This window comes from Bacillus rossius, chromosome 13, assembly GCF_032445375.1.
Source record: "Bacillus rossius redtenbacheri isolate Brsri chromosome 13, Brsri_v3, whole genome shotgun sequence".
NCBI classification, from domain to species: Eukaryota; Metazoa; Arthropoda; class Insecta; order Phasmatodea; family Bacillidae; genus Bacillus; species Bacillus rossius.
Genome location: NC_086340.1, coordinates 32,504,031 through 32,526,452, shown reverse-complemented (window position 1 = coordinate 32,526,452; position 22,422 = coordinate 32,504,031). Strand labels below are relative to the sequence as shown.

Below are 22,422 nucleotides of genomic sequence, written 5' to 3'. Positions count from 1 at the left end.
AGGTCATAGACATACAAATAGTGAGTGAGTGTCATTTCTCTATGTCTGACACATGATCATACACATAGTAAGGTCTGGCAAATTAATATTTTTCTCCTTGGTGAGACCAGTCCGCTTAGTGGAGCTCGCAGTGGCTAGCAAAATAAAGGCGCTAATAACAGTTTTGTTATTAACTTCGTCAATAGATAGAGTTGCCTTGAATTTTAAACGCACCATCGTTTGATGCGTGTTTTTAATTTTCGTTTGTTTGTGCCGTGCCGTGCCATGGCGTGCCGTGCGATGAAATTTTGGTGATTTGTTATGCGCATGCCTATGAAGGTTATTGAGACGGTATAACTATTTTTCAATAGTTGGAGCACGAATCGAGTCAAAAAATGTGTTTATTTCATTTTATATATCGGCACTTCGTCTGTTTTTGTTGTATAAGTGCGCACGCATGACACAATTAATTTAAATATAAAAGAGAGACATAGATAGAGTGATATATATATATATATATATATATATATATATATATATAGAGTGAGATAGAGACGGAGAGATAAGTTGAGATAGAGCGAGGTAGAGAGAATGAAATGGGTTAGATAAAGAGATATACCTATAGATGTATAGAGCTATATAGAGACTTATATATAGAAGATATAGAGATAGTGGGAAGTATATATTTAGATATAAAGAGATAAATAGAGATATAGATATACATAGACGTATATAGATGTAGATAGAGATAAATATATATAGAGGGATGGATAGATGATTTCTATATGTGGAACTACTTCAAACATACTACAAAACAAAACTGAATGAGGCATTGCAGTGCAGGCCGAGCATTAGCTAGATAATATAATCTTTTCAATATTAGTAATCACTTATTTTTCAGCTTTTTTCTATATTGCTTTATAAAGTCTAAATTACATACAGACCAGGTAAATAACTATAAACTGGCAGAACAACGTCTGTCGGGATCTGAAAGTGATATAAATTAATTTTCACACTTGACATTTAAATTAAGAAGACAATTACTAACTACATCTGATTTCGAAAAAGGCCCCCTTCACCCTGTGTTCAGCCCGGGCAACGCCAGGTATTGCAGTTAGTAAACCATAAAAATATAATTATTACATTTTAAATATACTTAAGGAATATATTAAAATGCAAGCTATCACAATTTAAAAAATAAAAGCATACACATTACACATAATAAGAAATCAAGAACTTTATTACTATGGGTAAAAACACTTAATAAGTATAATACTAAAAAAATTTTATATATTTTTTTAAATACTATACAGAAATATTACTACATATAAAAATATTGCTGTAAGCTAGCACTATAAGCATACTTGTAATAAATATGCCTATAACTTTGTTATAGTGGTAGACATGAAAGTCCAAGTGTTTAGTATTTAAACTTTCTTTTTAAATATCCCACCATCACCTAGTACTATAAAAAAAGATAGCGGTCTCTTTGATCTTAACTGGACCTTGTACTATAAGAAAATATGGTGGTCCCTCCACTCTCTCTCTTTGACTCCTACATATACTTTTTTAAATATATATAACACATTTTATTTTAAACATTTTTTTTAAAATCTACCACTATGGTATTTTAAGTGATGTCATTAATACAATTCTCTCTGAACTAAAAATATATATAAAAAGTGGCATGGAGGGAATAATAATAATAATTATTATTAGTGCGCACTGTGCATGGAGTCCCAGCAGACGACAACTAGATGGCGGTTTACTGTGGCGCGCTCTCTGCGGCGAGAGTTGGTATTAAAGATGGCGGCTTATATCGTAGCCATTACTCGGAGGTGGCGCCCCCCACTCCACCACCCCTCTGTGAGTGTATGGCGAGATACCTAATACTGTAACTTATATTCCTATATTTCTTTACTCTTCAACTGACCTCGTGGTCTAGCGGTTAAGATCGCTGCCTTCCAACCTCGACATGCTTATGTCCCCCGGATCAAACACCCGCCACAGCTGCCCGATGGTTTTTATTATTATTAAAAATATCCTCAGCACTACACAGCAATGCCTCCTAGCTCCTAAAGAATGAAACACAGCAGATATCGTCGCCCGTAGCAGACGACACGCTCCAAAGATAACTCCAAGTGGCGACACTCTTACCTCAAGCAACCACCTGTTTATAGGAAACAAAATGGCCGCCTCTAGACCGATAATAACACAGCCTCCTACCCACTCCACTTCTTAGGGGTCCCCTTCCCCCTGGGATAGGAATAGCATAACCTCTTCCCCTACCCATCTTCTGAGTTCTGAGGGGCCAATCCTTAACACAGTGATCTTACTGCCCCTAACCTCCTGGAGATCCTCCAGTCCTCAGACTAGCCTGCTCTCACTACTCCAATAAAAGCAAAAAGTACCTTTAAAATACTAAACCCCGACTTTTGACTTGGTTTTTGACAAGGAATTTAAAACAAAAAAAAACTGCCCAGCATTAAAAAATTCATCAAACATTTAATACTGTTACGACCGGGTTCGTAAAGGATAGCCCAATTAAAGCTTTTACTACCACACAGTTTTATTTATTGCCACTATTTACATCACTAACAAATAAAATTCTAAAATGCCAAATTATCAATTGCACTTAACAATGTTGCTTCCCCAATCACTCGTTTTCACACACCGCACAACTCGCTGGGCCGCACCTCTGGCGCAACTCTCGCCGCAGCACCCCTCGCGGACCTCCGTCCAGGACTCCGTCACCGCACTCCGCCGCCGCCGTCGCACCTCCCTTCACCGAGGATACACTCGACGCCTCGCTCGGAACTTCTCTCGGAACTCCGCGCCCGCCACACTATCGCCCGGAACTGACTCTCCGCCCTGGAACCTTCGTCCAGGGACTTCGCCGCTCTATCGCCCGAAACCTCCGCCGCGGGAAAACTCCCGACTATAATGAGCTGACTCCCCACCCTGGAACCTTCGTCCAAGGACTTCGCCGCTCTGCCGCACCCGCGGCACTATCGCCCCAGAAACTCCCCCGCGGGAAAACTCCCAGCTCCCAGCTGAACTGAACTCTGAGGCCGGCTTCTTCGGCTTATATATCACAGGCGCCACTTCTAGAATTTACGAGCGTGGCTGGGACCGTCGCGTCATTCCGCGCCGACCCGACACGAGAAATCTCTAGACACGCGTTGGCAGCTGCCAGGTGGCGCGCGGGACTCCCCAGCTGTCAGGTTTCAGTTACGTGTCAAAGTAATGGCATCGCGCGGGGAGTGGTGGGATGGAGGGGGGAAAGCGGCGACCTTTGTAATCTGTGCGGCTCGTCTCATGTTGCGGCGGCCATGTGATGTCAGCCCAGTTAGCTCTGCACCTGCGCGCCGCAGCCCTGCTTATGTTCGTAACAATACTATAAAGTTTTTCTTTGTCTTTGTGATTTTTGGTCCGCAAATACAAATCACTTAGTTTCCGCAACCATCGCTAGAATTCGTTTACCAGAGCAGCTACGTCAACTATTGAATCATTCGATTTGAAGAGCGATATTTGAAAGTATTTAATGTAACAACTTCTATAAAAGCGATAAATACCCTTAAAAACTACTAAACCCCGGCTTTCGGCCTGATTTTCGACACGGAATTTTATTAAAATACTACCCATCTTGTCAAAACTCATGAAAAAGATAATACTTTAAATTCTTTCTTTGGCTTTGTGAACTTCGGTTCGCGGCCTCCGCCACAGATGGCAGCACCGTGGTTACACGTTTCCGTTTTATACGACTTCCGTTCCATTCAGGAAATTTCTCTTACCAAATGCCGTCGTATACCGAGAACTAAGATGTTACACATCAAAAATAAATTTGAACTCTTTAACTTTTGATTTTAGGTTGTGAGGTTGCTTTCAAGACCATTCCACTGCCAGATTTCCAAAGAAGGCCAAGCGTACCTAATAATTATATACGCAAATAGTCTTTTCAACTAAGTTTATGAACGCTAATCACGGTTTGTTCCGCCCCTACCGTTAGAATTCGTTTACGAAGCAGCTAATTCGACTATCGAATAGGTATATCGAAATGCAGAAACTATGTAATGAAACGGATCCGATAAAAGCGGAGATTATTAGTAAAAAATATCGAATCCCTGCTTTGGACATGACTTTCGACAAGGAATATTAGTAAGGTACTGCCCATCTTGTTAAAATTCATTAAATAGTGAATATTATGAAGTTTCCTTTTGGCTTTGAAAACTTTGGGTTTGCACCATCCGCCATGGAGTGTAGCACCGTGATTACATATTTCCGTTCCATTACGGCTTCCGTTTTATTCACGAAATTACTCCTAACAAATGCCGTGTACCGAAAGCTAAGATGTTACACATCAAAAAACATTTTTCCCCAACCAAACGAGTAACATGATGTTACCGCAGATTACTTGCTGTCTAGGCGTAAAACATTTGCATGTTTTATTATAATTTTTAGAGATACGATTACTTTACTTATTAATTTATTCCGCTGAACCTTTGATTATGGTTGTCACCGTTAAGGTTACTGTTTAAATATTCAACAGCACGCAGAAATCAAAATGAGATATTGATAAACTGATAAATACTTTTGCAACAAACTAATATGTATATTACTTTAAGAGATATAAATTTCAGAATTGTGTATATTTAGTTTTTGCGGATTTGAAAAAGAAATATATTTTTAGGATACACACTTCTGTCAACTTGTGCCTGCTTAACATTAACAGAATGTATACCGTGTTCACTAAACATTGACCAGGGCCGGTGCAAGGTAAATTGGCGCCCTAGGCGAAAAAACTTAATTTCCCCCCCCCCCCCCCCTTGCCGGTCACCACAAAAAAATTGTCCTTTTCCCTCAAAATACATCACGTAAGCCTAATATTTTTGTCAACAATCAAATGTAAGCAGGCTTGTGTTTTTTTTTCTTTTTTACTTATTACAAATCATAAACAGGTCACCGTGGACTTTAAATAATTACTTATATCAATATAAATATTCCAAACTGATACAAAAATACATTTTCATCTAGTTTCAATAATCGTTAAACATATTATATCAGCTGTTATGTGTCGTGATGCGCCGCCCCCAGCTACTTGGCGCCCTAGGCGGTTGCCTAGTTCGCCTATATGGACGCGCCGGCCCTGACATTGACCCACGGGAAAGTATTCATGAAGCGGATGAAAACAATGAGAATGAGACAGTTATAAACAAAGGGTAAGTGGTTACCCAGTCTCGTGTAATCGGCCAAAAGGGGCCAACAAAACACTTTACAAAGTGCTTGATTAATTAGAGGCAAGATGGGTCAGTGGCGTAGCGTGCCATCTCGGTGCCTGGGGCGGGAGACCCATTTTGCCGCCCCCATTCTATAGGTGCTTACTTAAAATTAAATTTAACATGCAATGAGATACCTTTTATTGAAGTTAAAATAGGATGAGCGGTTTTACAAGCGTATTCTACGGGCCTTATGAGCAGCGAAGTCAGAAATAACTTTGTCAAAATCAATATTAGCAGCCAATTCTTGTTCAATCGACAATATAGCCAAGTTTGATAGTCTAGCGGAGCTCATAGTAGATCTGAGGTAATTTTTTATTAGCTTCAACTTCGAAAAACTTCTCTCACAACTTGCAACACTAATCGCCAAAGTCAAATATATACGAATCAAGATGACTATATTTGGAACCGAAATTCCGAGATTCAGTTTTTGAATGAACTGGAGGAGCTCCAGTGGTCCATTACCACTTATATGTTCCTCTGATTCAGAACAGGCAACAACAACAAACTGCTAAAGACGCTTCCGCTCCATCTGAAACTCGTCCTTGTCGATGTCTTCTAATACATGGGAAAGATCACACTCGAACTTGCTGTCCAAAAGTTTCGCTGGCATCAAAAATCCGAATTCTTGAATTTGCTGGAATCAAGTCGTCATTTCTTGAATGATCTTGTCGAATGATGCGGTAATCTCTCGACGGATTTCCTGTTCGTGAGACAAAGCTGCATCATCAGAAGATTCATCGCCATGCATGCGTTTTTTCCTGCGAATTCTTCTCGTTTTCAGTTCGATTCCGAGTTTTTCGCAGAGAGTCTTAGCAAAGTCAATTGCTTCTTGCACGAAACGGTCTCTACTTTCCACTAAGAGGGTTTTCAAAGCGCAGAGTTTCTGAGCACACTTATCCACACTTAGTCCTCGTTGCTGCAGGTAAATCTGTGCGTCATCTACTTCAGGTAGCACTGCAGCCCAAAAGCCAAGAAAAGTTAGGAAGTTAAATGACTGCATGGCTGTCAGGAGAAGACTGGCTCCCGATCTTGTTTCGGAAGTTTGAGATGAATCTGTTAATTGTTCCAGTACCTCAAGAACTACCTCAAACTTATTTTTAAGCATCTTGACAGCTACATGTCTAGCGCTCCAGCGCGTTTCAGTGACTCGTTTTAATGCTTGACCTGTGACGGCAACCAAAGCGTTCCATCGAACAGTTGATGCGGAAAAGAAGGCAAACAGCTTCTCCAGAGTTCCAAAAAATGTCACGGAATCCACTGATTCAGAAGCAGCGTGTACCCCAGCCAAGTTTAGTGAGTGGTTTGTGCATGCAACGAATATAGCTTTCGGATTCGGTGCTTTAATCCGAGCTTGAACTCCATTGTGTATCCCTGACATTGTGGCAGCATTGTCATAAGCCTGTCCTCTCAGATTCTGTATGTCCAGTCCGTCTAATGTTATCTTCGCGATTATATCGTTGCTGAGATCTTCTGCATTTTTTGCTTTTGGTTCGAAGAAGTCAATGAAAGATTCTACCACGGCGACTTTTTCTCCTTCGATATGTACGTATCGCAGAACTTGGCTCATTTGGTCACTGTGGGAGATGACTGGTGTGCTGTCGAAGATTACGCAATAATATTTAGCTTCTTGAATACGACGGATGATGGTGGATCGAACTTGCTGTCCCAGTAAGTTTATAAATTCATTCTGGGTTTCTGGAGATAGATACGAAACTGAGACTCTTGCTCCCAGCTTTATCTTTGTCAGGTGTTCCATTAGAAGAGGGTCGTATTTAGCTAGGAGGTGCACTAACTCCAGAAAGTTCCCGCGATTGCCACTATCATCTCCTCGAATGTCTTCTCGATGTCCTCTGAAGGCCAGATTCTGTTTGGCTAAGAACTGGATAATATTCAGCAACCTGTACAGTACATCCCTCCACTTCTTCTCCTCACTTTCGAAAACTTCTTGTTGTTTCTGATCGATGGTTGCTTTACAGTTCAGGCGAACTTCCAACTCCTTCCATTTCAAGAAGCTCTGTTCATGGCCCAGGCTATTTTCATGGTCTCCTATTCTTGGATTTAGCTTCCACCATTTGTTGAATCCTTCTTCAGATGCGAAGTTAGAGCCGGAATTGCCAAACAGCTTGCAAGAAAAACAATACAAGGATTGCTTCAAAGGCGAGTACACCATCCATGTTCGGAGAACCTTTTCGCCGTTAGATAATGGTTTGTAGAACCACTCTTTGGTTAGTTTTCGGGTACCGCCTTTCGTTGAAGTCCCTGAGCGAACAACATCGGCAAATTTGGAATCGATGTGCTGTACTGAGTCAGATCCGTGACATACTAGAAGCGTTCTTACTTCGTCGGTCATAGGAGAAGGCCAGCAACCTACATCGTCGAGATTCACATCTTTGATTTCGGCAGGAGCAGAAGGCACGATTTCAATTATGTCTTCTTTGGCAACATTCACTTTTTCTGCAGGCTTATGACTAGATGCTTGAGGTACTTTTAATGAGTCGACTTCGTCTTGACCCTGCTCTGTGGTGGGACCAGAACTACTTCCAACTGCGACGGCAGGTACGTCTTCTTCTTGTACCTGTAAAATAAGTTATGTATTCCCATGAATATTGGCCGGAGGACACGTTCGAATTTCAAATAAGTATTTTATCTATCACAAAACAAAAGTGGTTTTGGTGACGGCGCGGTTTGCCGGGCTTATAGGAAAATTTACAAACAAAATTGATTTTGTATGGCAGCTACCTTTTTTAGAGTTTCCCGGTAAAAACTGACTGAGTAAGCCATGTTATAGATGTTATTAAAAGATAAAATGACGAGAAATTTGAGAAAAATCGTTGGCGCCATTTTTGAGCTAAATGAAAAATTATGTTTTCTTTGTATGACAGGTACCATAAATAATCAAGATATCCAAAAACAAAAAAAAAAAATATTCCAAGACTACTACTAGATTAACAAAACATCCCCTATTTAAGTTTTAAATTCAAGTAGCAGGACAAAATTCAGTCGTAAACTTAAAAAGATGTACCTTAACTCAATGTTATTTATGTTAATATACTCCATACTTTTTAAACAATAATCAATGTTCAAACAGCTATTAGAGCAATTTTAAGTGTATTATAAAATAAGATTTAATGTACGAGTGTGACTCCGTACTCGCAGACAAACCTAGGTGAATAGGTTTTGCGAGACTAATGTAAGAAATATTGTAACTTTTGTAAACAATAAATAAATAAATAAATAATAATAATAATAATAATAATAATAATAATAATAATAATATAGGAGTTTTACTGTGTCCCGGTTTGCGGAAGTTGTTTGGTTTGCCCTGGGTTAAGGTCAAACTTTACAGTACAATGCGTAGTACTAAATTCAATGAGTGCGAAAGAGAGCCATCGACACGGGCCGACGCGTGAAACAAAAGATTTTGTATGAGTAATTAACATAATAAGGAGTGCCGCTCAACTCGGCTCGCGCGCGCCGGGCGGCGCGGCGTGATGCGATGTTGCCATTCGTATGTAAACAAACAAACGTTATAAAGAGCTCTGTCAGTGATTTCGCAGTTTTTCTTTTAAATAAATATTAAAAAATAGTTGGTGCGCAAAATTTTAGATAAAAATGGAACATTATAGTGTGTCTGACACATGTAATGGATGAATCATAGATCAGATTTTAACCCGCTTCACCGGCGACCCGCCCCCGCGGGTTGCCGCCCGGGGCGGGCCGCCCCCTCCGCCCCACCCACGCTACGCCACTGAGATGGGTCTAGTCAGGAGTATAAAATCGTGGTTCTAATTATCTCTAATTATGGTGCCGGGCACATACGGCTCGATATGGTATGGGTGCCGTTATTGTGGTACGCCAGTCCCCCCCCTCCTGCACCGTCCTATTGCGCCTGTCGACCTCGCGGAGAAAGGGGAGGTAGGAGAAACTAGACGCGTGTGTGGAGGAGGGGAAGTAGACAGCGCATGCAACGAACAGCTGATAAGTCGAGTCGACTCGCCAAACACCAACGAGCGTGTAGTCGAGTGGCGGCGATTGGAAGTGGTGGTCGTGTGCGCGCATGCGCAGTGCGGGAGTTGCTCCTCGTGGGATGGAGCTCGCGGCCTAGCGCGCATGTGAGGACTCGTGGTGCTTGTTGTTGTTACTGCTGCTGCAATGACGGGCGACGCCCTCGCCGAAGAGTCCAAGGCCGCGGACGCCGCCCCGAAGAAGACGTCGACGCCACCTCGGCGTCGCGGGGACGTGGTGAACCTGACCTTCGAGGATCTCTCCTACGTCACGAGCAGGAGGCTGGGGCGCGGTGAGTCTCTCCAGGCCCTGCCTGCATTACTACACGGACCCCAATGGCGGCTCCAGGAAGACCTCTCGTGCAGGGCTCCCACACGCAGGAGGATGCAGTTAATGATCATGACATTGCCCTTGGGATATTCACAAAATATATGGTCTCAAATACTGAAATTTAGGTAGCATATTAACAAAAGTATTTAAGTTAACATTAATATTCCCTACAAAGAAATAAGAAGTAAAATTTGGGCTCGGAAGGGGCTATCGCCCCCTGCGCCCTTCCTCTGGAGCCGCGCTTGACGGACCCTGTGGGTCCATGTAGTTACATTGTTGAGAGATGTACCCGATCTACTATGTCTGTACCCTGTACCCGAGAAGATCGTCTCAGGTACGTAAACGTACCCGAATTAGGATAAATATATTTTGTTAACAACAATCACTTGGAATGGAAAACTATGTATCTTTGCCCGGGCTGTAACGCACTGTCACCAAACATCCCTCCCTTTTTCAAAACAACCTCGGCTACGCTTTATTCCTAAGGATCTCTAAGCAGAACCACTGGATCAAGTTGCAGCTAGTATCAAGTGAACAGTAGGGCATCAGAATTAGGGATATCTACAATTGAAAACAGTCTCGGCTACATTATTATAGCAGAACACAAAATTAAGTCGCCATAATTATATTGCCGGTAATATTTACAATAATTTGACACCAACATTTGGACTGAAAATACAATTTTTCACATGTGGCTGGAATAGAGTAGTATTCAACATTTAAACATACCCCCCTCCCCCCCCCCCTTCACCCAACAAATCAAAATCCATGCATCGACCTATTTTAAAATCCTACACACGGGCCTTAGCAGTAGAGCCAATATCGCACGCTATTATGAGCCTTAACAGAACATTTTGTATGATATTTGTATTAAATAAGACATAAATATTTTTTTTGTGTTTTTACGTGAATGACACGAACTTTGAAAGGTGGGATGATAAGTGCGACGCTCGCTGGTGCTTCTAACGCGATATTGCCTCTAAGAGCAAGGTTGTGGATTGGCGCATAGTCTTCTCGTTGTGCAATTCACAACTATGTAATTTCAGCGGTAACCATAACAATACATGGCGGAGAAATGACGATAAAGGTGTAATGCAAGGCGCTTGGGTGGTTTCAAGGATCTGTACAGGACATTTATTGTCTAAAAATTACTAAGAATACACGCGTTTTAGCCTTATCCTTTCTCCTCAAAATAGAGTTTAAAAACGAACTACGGAAACAGAACGACCCATCAGTCCACAGCGCGCATTTAAATGTTTTTCTTTGACGGACACCGCTTCGGATATTTTGAACGGTTTTAAAATCACGTGGTATCTTCTGAAGCTATGCAGACTGTAATGTGCCCAGGGAGGCAGGCACTTAAATGTAAAAGTCCAAATTTTTGAGAAGAAAAAGGCGCGGTTTCTTTTGGCGCATTTTCGATGACTGAAATTCATTATAAAAACTATGGTTTTATCTGATTGTAGAGTATTAAAGTTAAAAAAAATATATACATGTAGAGAACTGTTTAAAATGTGATAATTGTTCGTTATATTGCGTATCCAGTTGTATTTAAACATAAAATGTTAAAAATAAGGAAAGGAATTGAATGTGTTCGTTATGCAAAGTTATATAATTACCAAAATAAATTTTATTTTGAAAATATGTAAAAAAAAAAAAAACGATTAGGGACATAGTTACCAGAAGCAATTGATCTATGCAACATGGCCAATTAAAGTTTTACGTAAAAATGTAAATAAAGTATGCAGGTAAATTTGTGTGTGATATGAAACTGTACATTAATAAAAAAATATATTGATTTCTGAAATAAATATTATGAAGCTTTGATGTAAACTGAATCCCTGATGGAGAACATTGTCTCTGGGAGCAAGTGTTCCTTGCAAGAAGGAAAATTACCGCTGGAGTTACATAGTGACGGACGCGGCTTCTTATCTTTAAGAGGCCTCCTAGTTGAATGGGGAGTCCGAAATATTTTTAGCTCATAAAAAATCTATTTTTACGCATTCTCGACTTCATGAAAAGTCAATAAAAACTGAAGTTTTATCGCATTAGCACAGTTTAGTAGCACTAAAATATTCAGAAGCATGGGCGCAAATCTGTAGGATTTCCAGGGGGGGCCCGTGAATTCTGTGGTTTAAGAATTTTTCGCTAGAGGTCAACCGAAACAAGTCTTCTCTGGATGATAAGCTCGTATGTTATACACTTTATTTTTACGTAAGTGATATTAACAATAAAGCAGAGCAACATATTTTTTAGTAATTATTAATTAATGACTATAAGAAGTGATCTCTCAAACATGTTTGAATAATTTGCTAACCTAAATACATAAAATATCCATGAAAAAATCTATAAAAATAATATACGTCAATATAATGCAAATATATAACACCCCACCCATACATTACCATTTTCCAAAAGTGTTTATTCTAATTTCAGATCTTGAAGCAAAATCTTTAGCTAATTCATGTAAACTAAGTTCATCCAAACGACTTTTGTGAACATGACACACAGTCGCTGAGTTGAGACGGGTTTGAGTCATGGTACTTCTTAACCATGTCTTCAGACGCCTCAGTGCTCCCATACAAAAAACGTGAAAACAGAATAAAATTTCACAAATTATGTATTTCTGTTGCCGCTATAACAAGAAATACTAAAACTAAAACAGAATAAAATAAATATTTAAGTGGGGCTCCCATACAACATACTTTTTTTTGGCCGTTTTTATAGATAATGGTACGGAACCCTTCGTGCGCGAGTTCGACTCGCACTTTGTCGGTTTTTTTTATACCACATCACATAATTACTGCGATTCAAATGCTGTTCGTGAAATTCTTTGTTCACAGTTTTTGAATGCGCCCTAAAAACCCAAAGCGCCAAAGCTAATAAACGGATCAACATCAAATGAACGATCGAATCATATTAAAACCCTTAAAGACTATTTTATTTAGTAAAGGCATCAACCAGGTAAAAAAGAAAAAACTTAATGACACAAATGAAAAATCTCGGAGATAGAACTATGAAATTTATCCTACAGCTAATTGAACCACATACATTTCTCGGCTTATATTTAGTATAAACAGTATTTTGGCAGTGAATTATTTAGTTAAAATATGCCGCTTGATTAGTTATCAAAGAGACGCGTTTGCTTCCTTATTAACTTAAAAACGGATGTGTAACGTTTAAATACTTCTTTCTCACTATTACTTCTGTTTACTCGTGCAGTGTTGCAGCTATCAAATAACAAATGTTATAAAGTGATTATCGGCCATGAATTGTGAAAATTATCGTTTGATAAAAAAGGGGAGTGATTTTAAATTTCATATTGACGAGGAAAAAAATTATTCCCTGTATATTCACATGTAACGTACAGAGCAGCTAGTCTTACAGAATGGAGATGAGCTAAAAAATTCCAGAAAATGGTATATAAGTTTCAGTTCGTAAATAAACTAAATTCTGCTATAATTACTGTTAAAGTATTAAGTTGTTTATTTACTGGAAAAAATAACGTTACATAATCACTTAAATAAAATATATTACCTAAATAATAGTCACTACTTATAAAACAATCAAGCTTACCAGGTGAGAATCAGATTATGTTTTCCGTTTCTTCCGCGTCACGAACTTATCCATGTTGATGTTTGCCAAGAAAGCAGAAGACTGGCGCACACGAGAGCAAAACCATTTTAAAAACAGACTACCTGAAACCTATAATACTGTCGTTTCAGAGGACAAGGTAGTGTGGGTAACAATGGGGAGGAAATTCTAACGGAACCCTACCCTAGCTTAGTCCTTTGGAATGAACGGTTTCTAGAAATTAAGGGTTTTTAAAGTTCGCACTGGAAAACTCCATACCATGGCTTTCGCAGAAGGGGTAAGGGAAAATAACTACGGAACTCGAAGGTAGGAATCTAAAGCATGTCAAAGTGCCTGTCGTTGTAAATAATAATCTGATATATATATATATATATATATATATATATATATATATATATATATATATATGTTGTGTACACCATTAACTTTAAAATCACAAAGTGGGCCCCCCCAAGGAGGGGCCTATTAATTCCAGGGGGGGTACCGGGCCCCCCTGGCCCCCCCGGGATCTACGCCCATGTTCAGAAGTATAAATAAAAAAAATTGAACCAACTTTAAAAATTAGGTGTGGTCTAAAGTATATTATTCGTTTTGGTATCGCCGATTTTTATTTTATTCAAGGAGATATTAAGAAGGAAGAAGAGGGGGTGAACGCCATTGGGGTGTAGTGTTTTCATTGTTTAAACAGTTTTAAATGATTGAAAATTACGGAGGTGGCTGTGTTTTAACGACGAAGTTTCTAATTCATACTTACTAACCATCATAGGTGGTCAAGTACCATTTCCGCAAAATTGTGGGCGTTATAATACGGTAATGACGAGGTAAAAAAAAAAAAAAAAACGCGACTTTAACTCATACAGCCTCCAGACAAGGGAAGCCTTCTTTTCACAGACGAGAGAGCCAAACGTCCTATCGTGCATCTTCGGTTTTTATTTTGTTCATTGTAAATAAATATGGCGGTGTTGATAAAAGGATACTAATGGTCAATAAGGTTAGGTTAGCTACATTATTAATACTTTTAAACATTGTGAATGGTTGATTTTGTAGGATAGCAACATTAAAGATACGGAAAAAAAACATGAACTTCGGGGAACTTCGGGTTTTGGCTCTCTCGTCTGTGAAAATAAGGCTTCCCTCCTGACAATCCTTAACTCCATTCATGTATTGAAGTGAACGTTTTGGTAGAGTAGGCGCACAAGTTAGACTGGGGACACACTATCCGTTTTCCCGGGACCCGCATGTCCGCATCCCATTTGCCGGGAAGACCTGCGCCCGACTACACATTCCCGCTCGCCAGGACCAGTTGAAACTCAGAATTCAAACAGTGCATTCGACATGTTTACAATGCTCGCAATTGTTTAAAAGGTGCTCAACAAAAACAATCGTACTTTTACATTTTAACAAAAATTATTTATTTTTACATGTTACATTCATTGCAATGTTCGCAAGTAATTTTATTTTATAATCCATACTTTTCGTATATTCGTAGGCAATGTATGGGTTAAACTATAGAAATGAAGATGTTAAGATTGAAAGTGTACTAGGATACTGAATGATATTTTTGTTACGGTTTGTTTTAAATAAAACTGAGCTAATAACATAATGTTTGCCTAATTGAGTTGCACCTGTATCTGTATTTCGACGCGCAATTATGTAAAAACTATGGAAAGTATGTTTTAATTCCAGAAATATCATTGTATTTGAATGCATGAAAATGTTGACCATGTTTGGTAAAAAAATATAACATTATGAAATATTTTTGGTTCAAAGCACACTTAAATGTAATATTTAATAATTTTGTTTGGTATTTTTTAACTGAATTTGCAAGCAGATTGTATAGTTATGATTTACTTTTGTCATGTAAGAACAACATAAACACAGTTTTATTAAGTAGGTATAATTTACCATGAATAAATTTTTCCGCGTATTGTCATAATTTAATTAACAAACAAGAAATATTGAAACACAACATGTAAGTTAATGCTGTAAATATAGTTATAAATAAATATGCAAATGAGACTTAACTTGATCCATTTTATTTAACTAATGACTCGAACAATGTTCTAATAGAGTCGGTGTTAGTGAAAAGCAGTAGGTATCTATAATAGGAAATCAATGCATATCTACACTTTTAAAAAATTCTAATGCTCAATGAATAAATGTATGATGTGAAACATTTGTTTATATTCGGCCTATCTGAAACATCGTCTTTTACAATCTATTAAATTAAGTAATTGAACTTAAATCGGGAAACATAATTAAATAAAAACTAATTATAGCATACTTAGCGGGCTTCACGTCTCGATACATCGAGGTAATTCTCAAAATTATGTGGCGTGATCTCTAAAAAGTATAGAAAACGAAAATGAGAATTCACAAAATGGGATTTGAACCAGCATCCTCCATAATACAAAGAAAACTTTTTACAGTTGTGCCATCTCGTTCTGTCAAACGAATATTTCATTAACAAATAATAAATATATGCACGTGCCATGTTGCTTTTCTTGTGGTCCCAATTCATCCCACGTTGCACACATTCCTTTTCCGATCTCTTCCCAACTTTTTTCTCGCTTATTTCGGTCCATATAATTTTTGTATGCTATGTCCCAGACACCGGTATGGTCTTCGATTAGCTGTATAAAACGATCAGTATCAAACATGGTCTCCTCGAGCTATGGACTACAAGCGAAACGGGACCTGCACGACTGGACAGTGTAGCCTCACCCACTGGAATGCGTGTGTTGTTGTCTCCCGCCCCTTCATCCCGGCGACGGGACGACCGACAGCATGTTCCCGGCGCTTCCCGGTACTACCTGTTTTCAAGGACAGTGTGGCCTCCCACATTAAAAGCAACAGTACATGAGCTTCCCACTTAGAAGGACCCGGAAAACGGATCCTGGGAAAACGGATAGTGTGTCCCCAGCCTTATGCTTAGGTTATGAAGGTACCCACACCACCATAGCGATTTGAGGAAGTTCTGAGGTCCAGGACAAAAAAGTGAATACTTTTAAGTACTGTTATCTGAGTTTTCATAGCATTATATCATTGTAATAGTTGTATCGTTGCGTTCCTGGAAAATGTTGATACGACCAGTTTTTTTAATCTGGTTTTCTGCATTAACCGCGTCGAAGAGTAAGGTTTTGTGTGTCCAGAAGTCTGGAAGTACAAAGCATATTCTTATGAATGTTGGGCATTCGAGAAAATAATAAATTATTAGCAAGCTCGATTTTGCCCCATTGATGACAAAAGAATACGTGTATTAAAAACAAATTATTTTTATTTTCTGATTGCTACCAACTTTTTCCCAGTAACCTCACGATATGTTTTTATGTCTATAACCACAAATTTTCTCACGAACGCGTAAAGTTTAAGTTATCTATATTCACATCCTATTTGTGTACCAAAATGCCGATGAGATAAATACAAGTTGGTAGAGTTGTATTTACATGACATAGTTATTAAACTCGGGAGTAAAAGGGAAATAAAAGACATGAGTATAGTGTTTTGAAACTGACAATTAGTTCGATTCCATTCCGAGATACCAAACGTAACGGCAACAATAACACACTAAAATAACCAAAGTTCAAAAAGCCAAAGAAAACTTTATAGTATTAACTGTTTAGTGAATTTAAGCAAGAATAAAATTCCAAGTCAGGAATCAGGTTCAAAGCCAGGAGTTATGCAAGCCTTTTTCACTTTTATCGGAGTCGTTTCGTTATATAGTTTAAATTTTTCTCTGTAAATCGAATGATCCATAGTCGACGTAGCTGCTCCGGCAGCGAATTCTTGCGGTGGGTGCGGAAACTGCGTGTGATTTGCGTCCGCATATGTAGTTTAAAAAGAATGTTGTGGCATTATTTTAAATAATTCTACATTAAGTTGCGTGTCCGAGTTTTGTATTATAAGTGTATTTGCAACGAGAACATATGAATTTTCTCTTTACCAAGGTTAGATGTTCCACGACATTGGCAAGTACTGAAAGACTAGTTGACCTTTTTTTTGCGTCGTTTTTGTGCTTGGTTGTCTGACAGAAACAATTTTTATTAATTAGGAAGTTAATGGTAAAACATGACGATGGTGGATTCGAATCTAACTTATTGTCCATTGTTACTAGCCTGTCACTACAGTCTAATCCTCCCGCTGGAATTGTTTTATGACGATGTTCACGGAATTGTTTGTGCTATGTCTCATAGTGCGACAACAAGGAAAAGAACCTGCGCAGATCTCACTGCCAGCAGACGGTCACATGATGAGCGAGTCAGGAAGTGGAGGGGGATAGTAATGGAGCCGCTGTCTGGCTGATAACACCTTCGCGCTTGGCTGTCTCGCAGTCCCTATTACACGAACCGATCTACGTAATGGCTTCTACATCGGGATTTAAATCACGTATTAAATCTGGTGCGCCAGTGCGGGGACAAGCTCGTGAGATTGTTTACAATGTTGCAACACATCTCAGTAAACAAAAACAGTTGTATAAATTGACGTACAATGTCGCTGCAACAAGTGCTGCAACAGGTGTCTCAGTATCAACAGTTAGACGAATTCTAGCAGACGGTAAGGCGAAATTAAAGAGCAAAACCAGTTTAGCTTTTTCGACACCGACGGGTAAGAAAACAGAGCATAGGAAAATAATCGAAGTACACAATTTTACATGTGGTGCCGTGCGGAGAATAATTCACGAGTTTTATACAGTAAGGAAATCGGTTGACTAAGGCTTTGCAAGAAGACAACGTTTTGAACTGTAGCACGGAATACTTGCGAAAGTTGTTGAATAGGTTAGGGTTTCGCTGTAAAAAGTGTCAATCGAAGAGATAGATTTTGATTGAAAAGCCAGAAATAGCTGCTTGGAGAGAGTGCTATCTTGAACAAATGCGTGAGTTAAGTGAGGCTGTCAGAACCGTAGTTTGTTTATGTTGACGAAACTTATGTGCATGCTACACACAGTATAAGGCTGGGGACACACTATTCGTTTTCCCGGGACCCGTTATCCGGGTTCTTCTAAGAAGGAACTCATGTACTGTTGCTTTTAAGGCCATATTTCACAGATTTTTTTATTTTTCTATGTAAAAGAGTTGTGCACGGATACTTTAAAACTGTAGTAGTTTTTTGTTTTAGTACCATAATTTTCAATATATTTCACTTCTAAGTTGATAATTTAGGGTTTTTGTGTACCATTTTTTTAAATTAACTATCCATTTTCCCATACTAAATTGTATTTGATGTGATCCGTACCATCTGCACAACAAAATAACATATTATGAAAGCGATAAAGCAAGTTGCCGAATGTGTGTTTTAGTCTTAAGTGATGATTGAATAAGCGCAAATATTTTGGTAAAAATCACCATTTATCTCTCGTCGGAAAATTTTCAGATTTTGTTAATCGATAGTTTCAAACTTAATCTGTGAAATAAAATCTGTTTCGAATTTCTAAGTAATTTGTAGCTCCCAAAAAACATCCCGTTTTGCAACACTGAATTTGTTATAAGTCAGTTGCCTACAACACTCTTCTCTTGGACTGTACAGTAGTTGAGCCTGTGTTGCACGCACCCGGCCGCCCGCTGACACCCATGGCGCGTGAAACTGTCTGCCCTCCTCGGGCAGCAGTAGGCTGGTCTTTGACCTTGAAGATTAGTCACACGAACAAAGACACTTTCCAAGATTCAACTGGCAGAGTGAGCATCAGCTGGAAGACGTAAAGTGAAGTGAACTTGGTGGAAATAAATACTATTTTAGCTTTATGTATTAAACTTGCTCATGGAGTTTTTTTTTAATGCTAATATTGATGGGCAAACCAATTCCGGGCAAACCTCGGGCTTCTCGTCCACGGAAACGAAATAAACATGCGAAAGCTGCGAACGAGATATGGAGTAAAAGAAGAAAAGCAAGTAACATTGATAATGAGGAAGAGGGGCAAGCAAATATATATATATATATCAATAATCTGAGTTTAATCGGAATAGAATAACAATTACTTTAACATAAAACAATATAGTTACATATTTGAAGTAATAAATACATTTATATTGAATTGAGTTAAGTTGAAGTTTAGAATTTGAAATATATTAAAGTTAATGTCAGCCCCATTGCGAATTTTATTTGAAAATATAAAATTAAGCGCATATTTTTGCAAATTGAGTATTGCAATATGTTGCTTCAAACTTAAAGGTGGAAACCTATTTTCCCATACGGATTTTAAAAAGTGTTCAATTCTAATTTTCAATTGGTATTTTACTTTGTTGTTTGTGGTAGTTACGTATTGTTATGATTCAACCTTAAGATGATCTCAATTATTTTCTATTCCAAGACAGGGTGATAGGGGGCTCAAGACTAACAATGAAAGACAGTTCAATATAGAGACTTGATTTAATGTCACGTACTATTATAGAGTTAGCGGTCACCAAACTAGACAATTATCGGGGAGCCTCGCTACCACACCTCGGCAGGTTCCTTACCCACGCTGTGCTGGGTCGCGCTCGCGGCAGGAATTCGACGACGGACTGCGGCGGCCGAGGACACGGCGCTCCGTGGTTCCGGCGTCACGACTTCAGCCGTCCAGTCGCCGGTGACCAGAAGAAGCCCCTTCTCGACGGTGGCTGTCGTTTTTATTCTTCCGTCCGCGTCCGTGTTGATGTTCCGTGTTGTCCTCTTTCTCTCGCAGCGGCGGTCGGCCTTCGGCGACTCGCGTCGCTGTTTCGCTGGCGGTGTTGAAACTGCTGACACCTCGTGTTTGACTCAGGGCGAGCCTCGAAGCCGCTGCCAGAGTGCTCAGAGCGAGTCATAACACTCTCCCCCTGGTTGGATTAAGAGGCTGTCCTCAGCCTAGTTCAAGAGGACACTGGAACTGCATCTTGGAGCGGGAACGTAGGTGTCTTGATGCATCGGCCGCGGACCCGATCTTCCTGTAGGTGCCTTCACGCTCGGAGCGCCGCGTGTCCTTTCTTCTCTCGCGGTCGGTTACGCGGATCGATTCGCTGGCGGTGTTGAAACTGCTGACACCTCGTGTTTGACTCAGGGCGAGCCTCGAAGCCGCTGCCAGAGTGCTCAGAGCGAGTCATAACAGTATGTTCAGTTTTACATTTAATAAACGCAATTTTTTAAACATAGGTACTGTACTGAAACTAGCTATCATTGCGTACTCAGTAGATTGCCAGCTAATGGTGCAAGAGGTTGCGGGTTTGAACAACGGCCAGGTTTAGTTCTTTGTGGTCATAAATTTAAGTTACTTTAGCCGTTCCCATTAGCAATGCAGCTTATAAACCCAAGTATTATAGCTAGATAATAATAAGTTATGCTTAAACAATTTTGCTATTAATGTTAGTACATATCGCAGGAAATTTTCTATACTGTTTTTATAGCTTTAGAGCTGTACATTTAACTTAGTTAATTTAATTTTTTCTCTCTCAATCACAGCGTGAGTAAAATTATAAATCATATAACTGGGACTGTATTTAGAAGTATATAAATACTATAGCATCAAGTTCCTGCTCTGAATACATTCTTAGTGTCAAGCCTTATTGCCAAGTAATTTTTACAACGAGTCTCCAAAAAACTCAACGCACAAAGTTTCACAACATAATAAATTATTTTCTCAAAATAAACAAACATGTATATAAGATTGCCTTAAATTGTATAATAATATTTCAAATATATCTTTTAAGTAATTATTTAACATTTGTCCATATTACTTAGTATGACTTTGTATCATTGATATTACCCGCCTGCCATGATTAGGTAGATTTCGAATAAAGGTTACCTATTGTAGCCGTTCTTACGGTGCGACTTCCGGAAAATTTTTACATAGTTTTTCGTTTTATTGTCCACAGACCCCAAAACCATAGTCAACTCAAAAGTTTATATATATATATATACACACATACACATCAAATTTTTATGGACACGATAACAGCCACAATATTTTACAAATAACTTCCAAAATGATACATAAAATATAGTTAATGGGTAAAATCCGACCCAATGGGTATAAATGGGGAAGGTTTTTCGAAAAACAGAAAAACCGCAATAACTCCCATAATATGATGAATATCACATCCGCTAGAGCGTCTAATAAATTGTAGTGAAAATACGATTCTTTTTGTTTGGTCTAAACTATTATTTTATACAGTCAACTATAATTGCAAAGGATGAAAAAAACAGGGGTTGAAAAACAAAAAATCCCTTTTGGCACAGCCTACAGGCATAGGTAGATTTCAAAGTAACTATTACTTCTGTAAATATTTTTTTAACTTCTATAAACTCATTGAATGGATGTAATAGTGTATCTACTGAGAGAGTTATGAATTTTTTTAAATTCTTCCACTTTTTTTCAACCCCTTGCAGCAATGGTTCGTCCGATCGAAAATTGTTTCAGACAAAAGTTTTAGGTAAAAATTATAAAATTATTATAAAGTATTTACGAATTAGATGTTGTGACTTCGAAGGAAGTTGTGATATTTTTTTTTGTTTGCCAACCCTTGTTTTTTCAACCCCTTGCAGTTGCGGTTGGTCGTATAAAAAATTATTTCAGACGAAACATGTACATAATAATTTACGGTTTCACATTAAAACAGAGAGGATTTAACAGAGTACATGGTACATTAATTTATTATGATTTTTTTTTATTCGACCCCTTTATTTTTTCAACCCCCTGCAACAATGGTTCATCTTATCAAAAATTGTATCAGACAAAAGTTTTAGACAAAAATTATAAGATTTACGAACAATTTGAAAGGAATGAATATTGTCTCTATTGAGGGAGTTATGAATTTTTGTTTAAATTTTAACCCTTATTTTTTCAACCCCTTCCCTAATGGTTCGTCTAGTAAAAACTTGTTTCAGACAAAAGTTTTAGATACAAATTATTATAAAAATACATAATTTGTACGAATTCAATGTTATGTCTACGAACAGAGTTATGTTTTTTTTTGTCCGCCAACCCTTGTTTTTCAACCCCTTGCAATTGTGATTGTAGCAGGAATCTCTCATTCATCAGGTCCATCGTGGCACACCATTGCGTGGGGAAAAAATATGCGGAAGAAGTCCAGGAAAAACTTTGAAAATATTGTGTTCTAGGCGTGAAAAAATCAGAAAATGTCTGAACAACAAGTTCATTAAGTCCAAATGGCCTAAAAAAGAAAAGAAAGGTACAAGTGCTTTAGATAACGATTACGGAGGAGAAAGCTTAGAGCCAGACATACCTGAAGTTGAAATGCAGAAGAAGGCGGGATAATTACTAAAT

The 22,422-nt window shown here is 38.7% G+C and overlaps 1 protein-coding gene across 1 annotated transcript in view; it reads left to right on the top strand.

Moving 5' to 3' along the window:
- Window positions 1-9,208: 9,208 nt before the first annotated feature.
- The window catches only part of LOC134538431 (ATP-binding cassette sub-family G member 4-like), a 327,680-nt gene continuing 314,466 nt past the window's right edge, over window positions 9,209-22,422 (top strand). Inside the window, exon 1 of the mRNA XM_063379755.1 lies at window positions 9,209-9,555. Within this exon, the coding sequence (XP_063235825.1) occupies window positions 9,411-9,555 (145 nt within the window). The 5' untranslated portion in view covers window positions 9,209-9,410. The remainder of the gene's footprint in view (window positions 9,556-22,422) is intronic.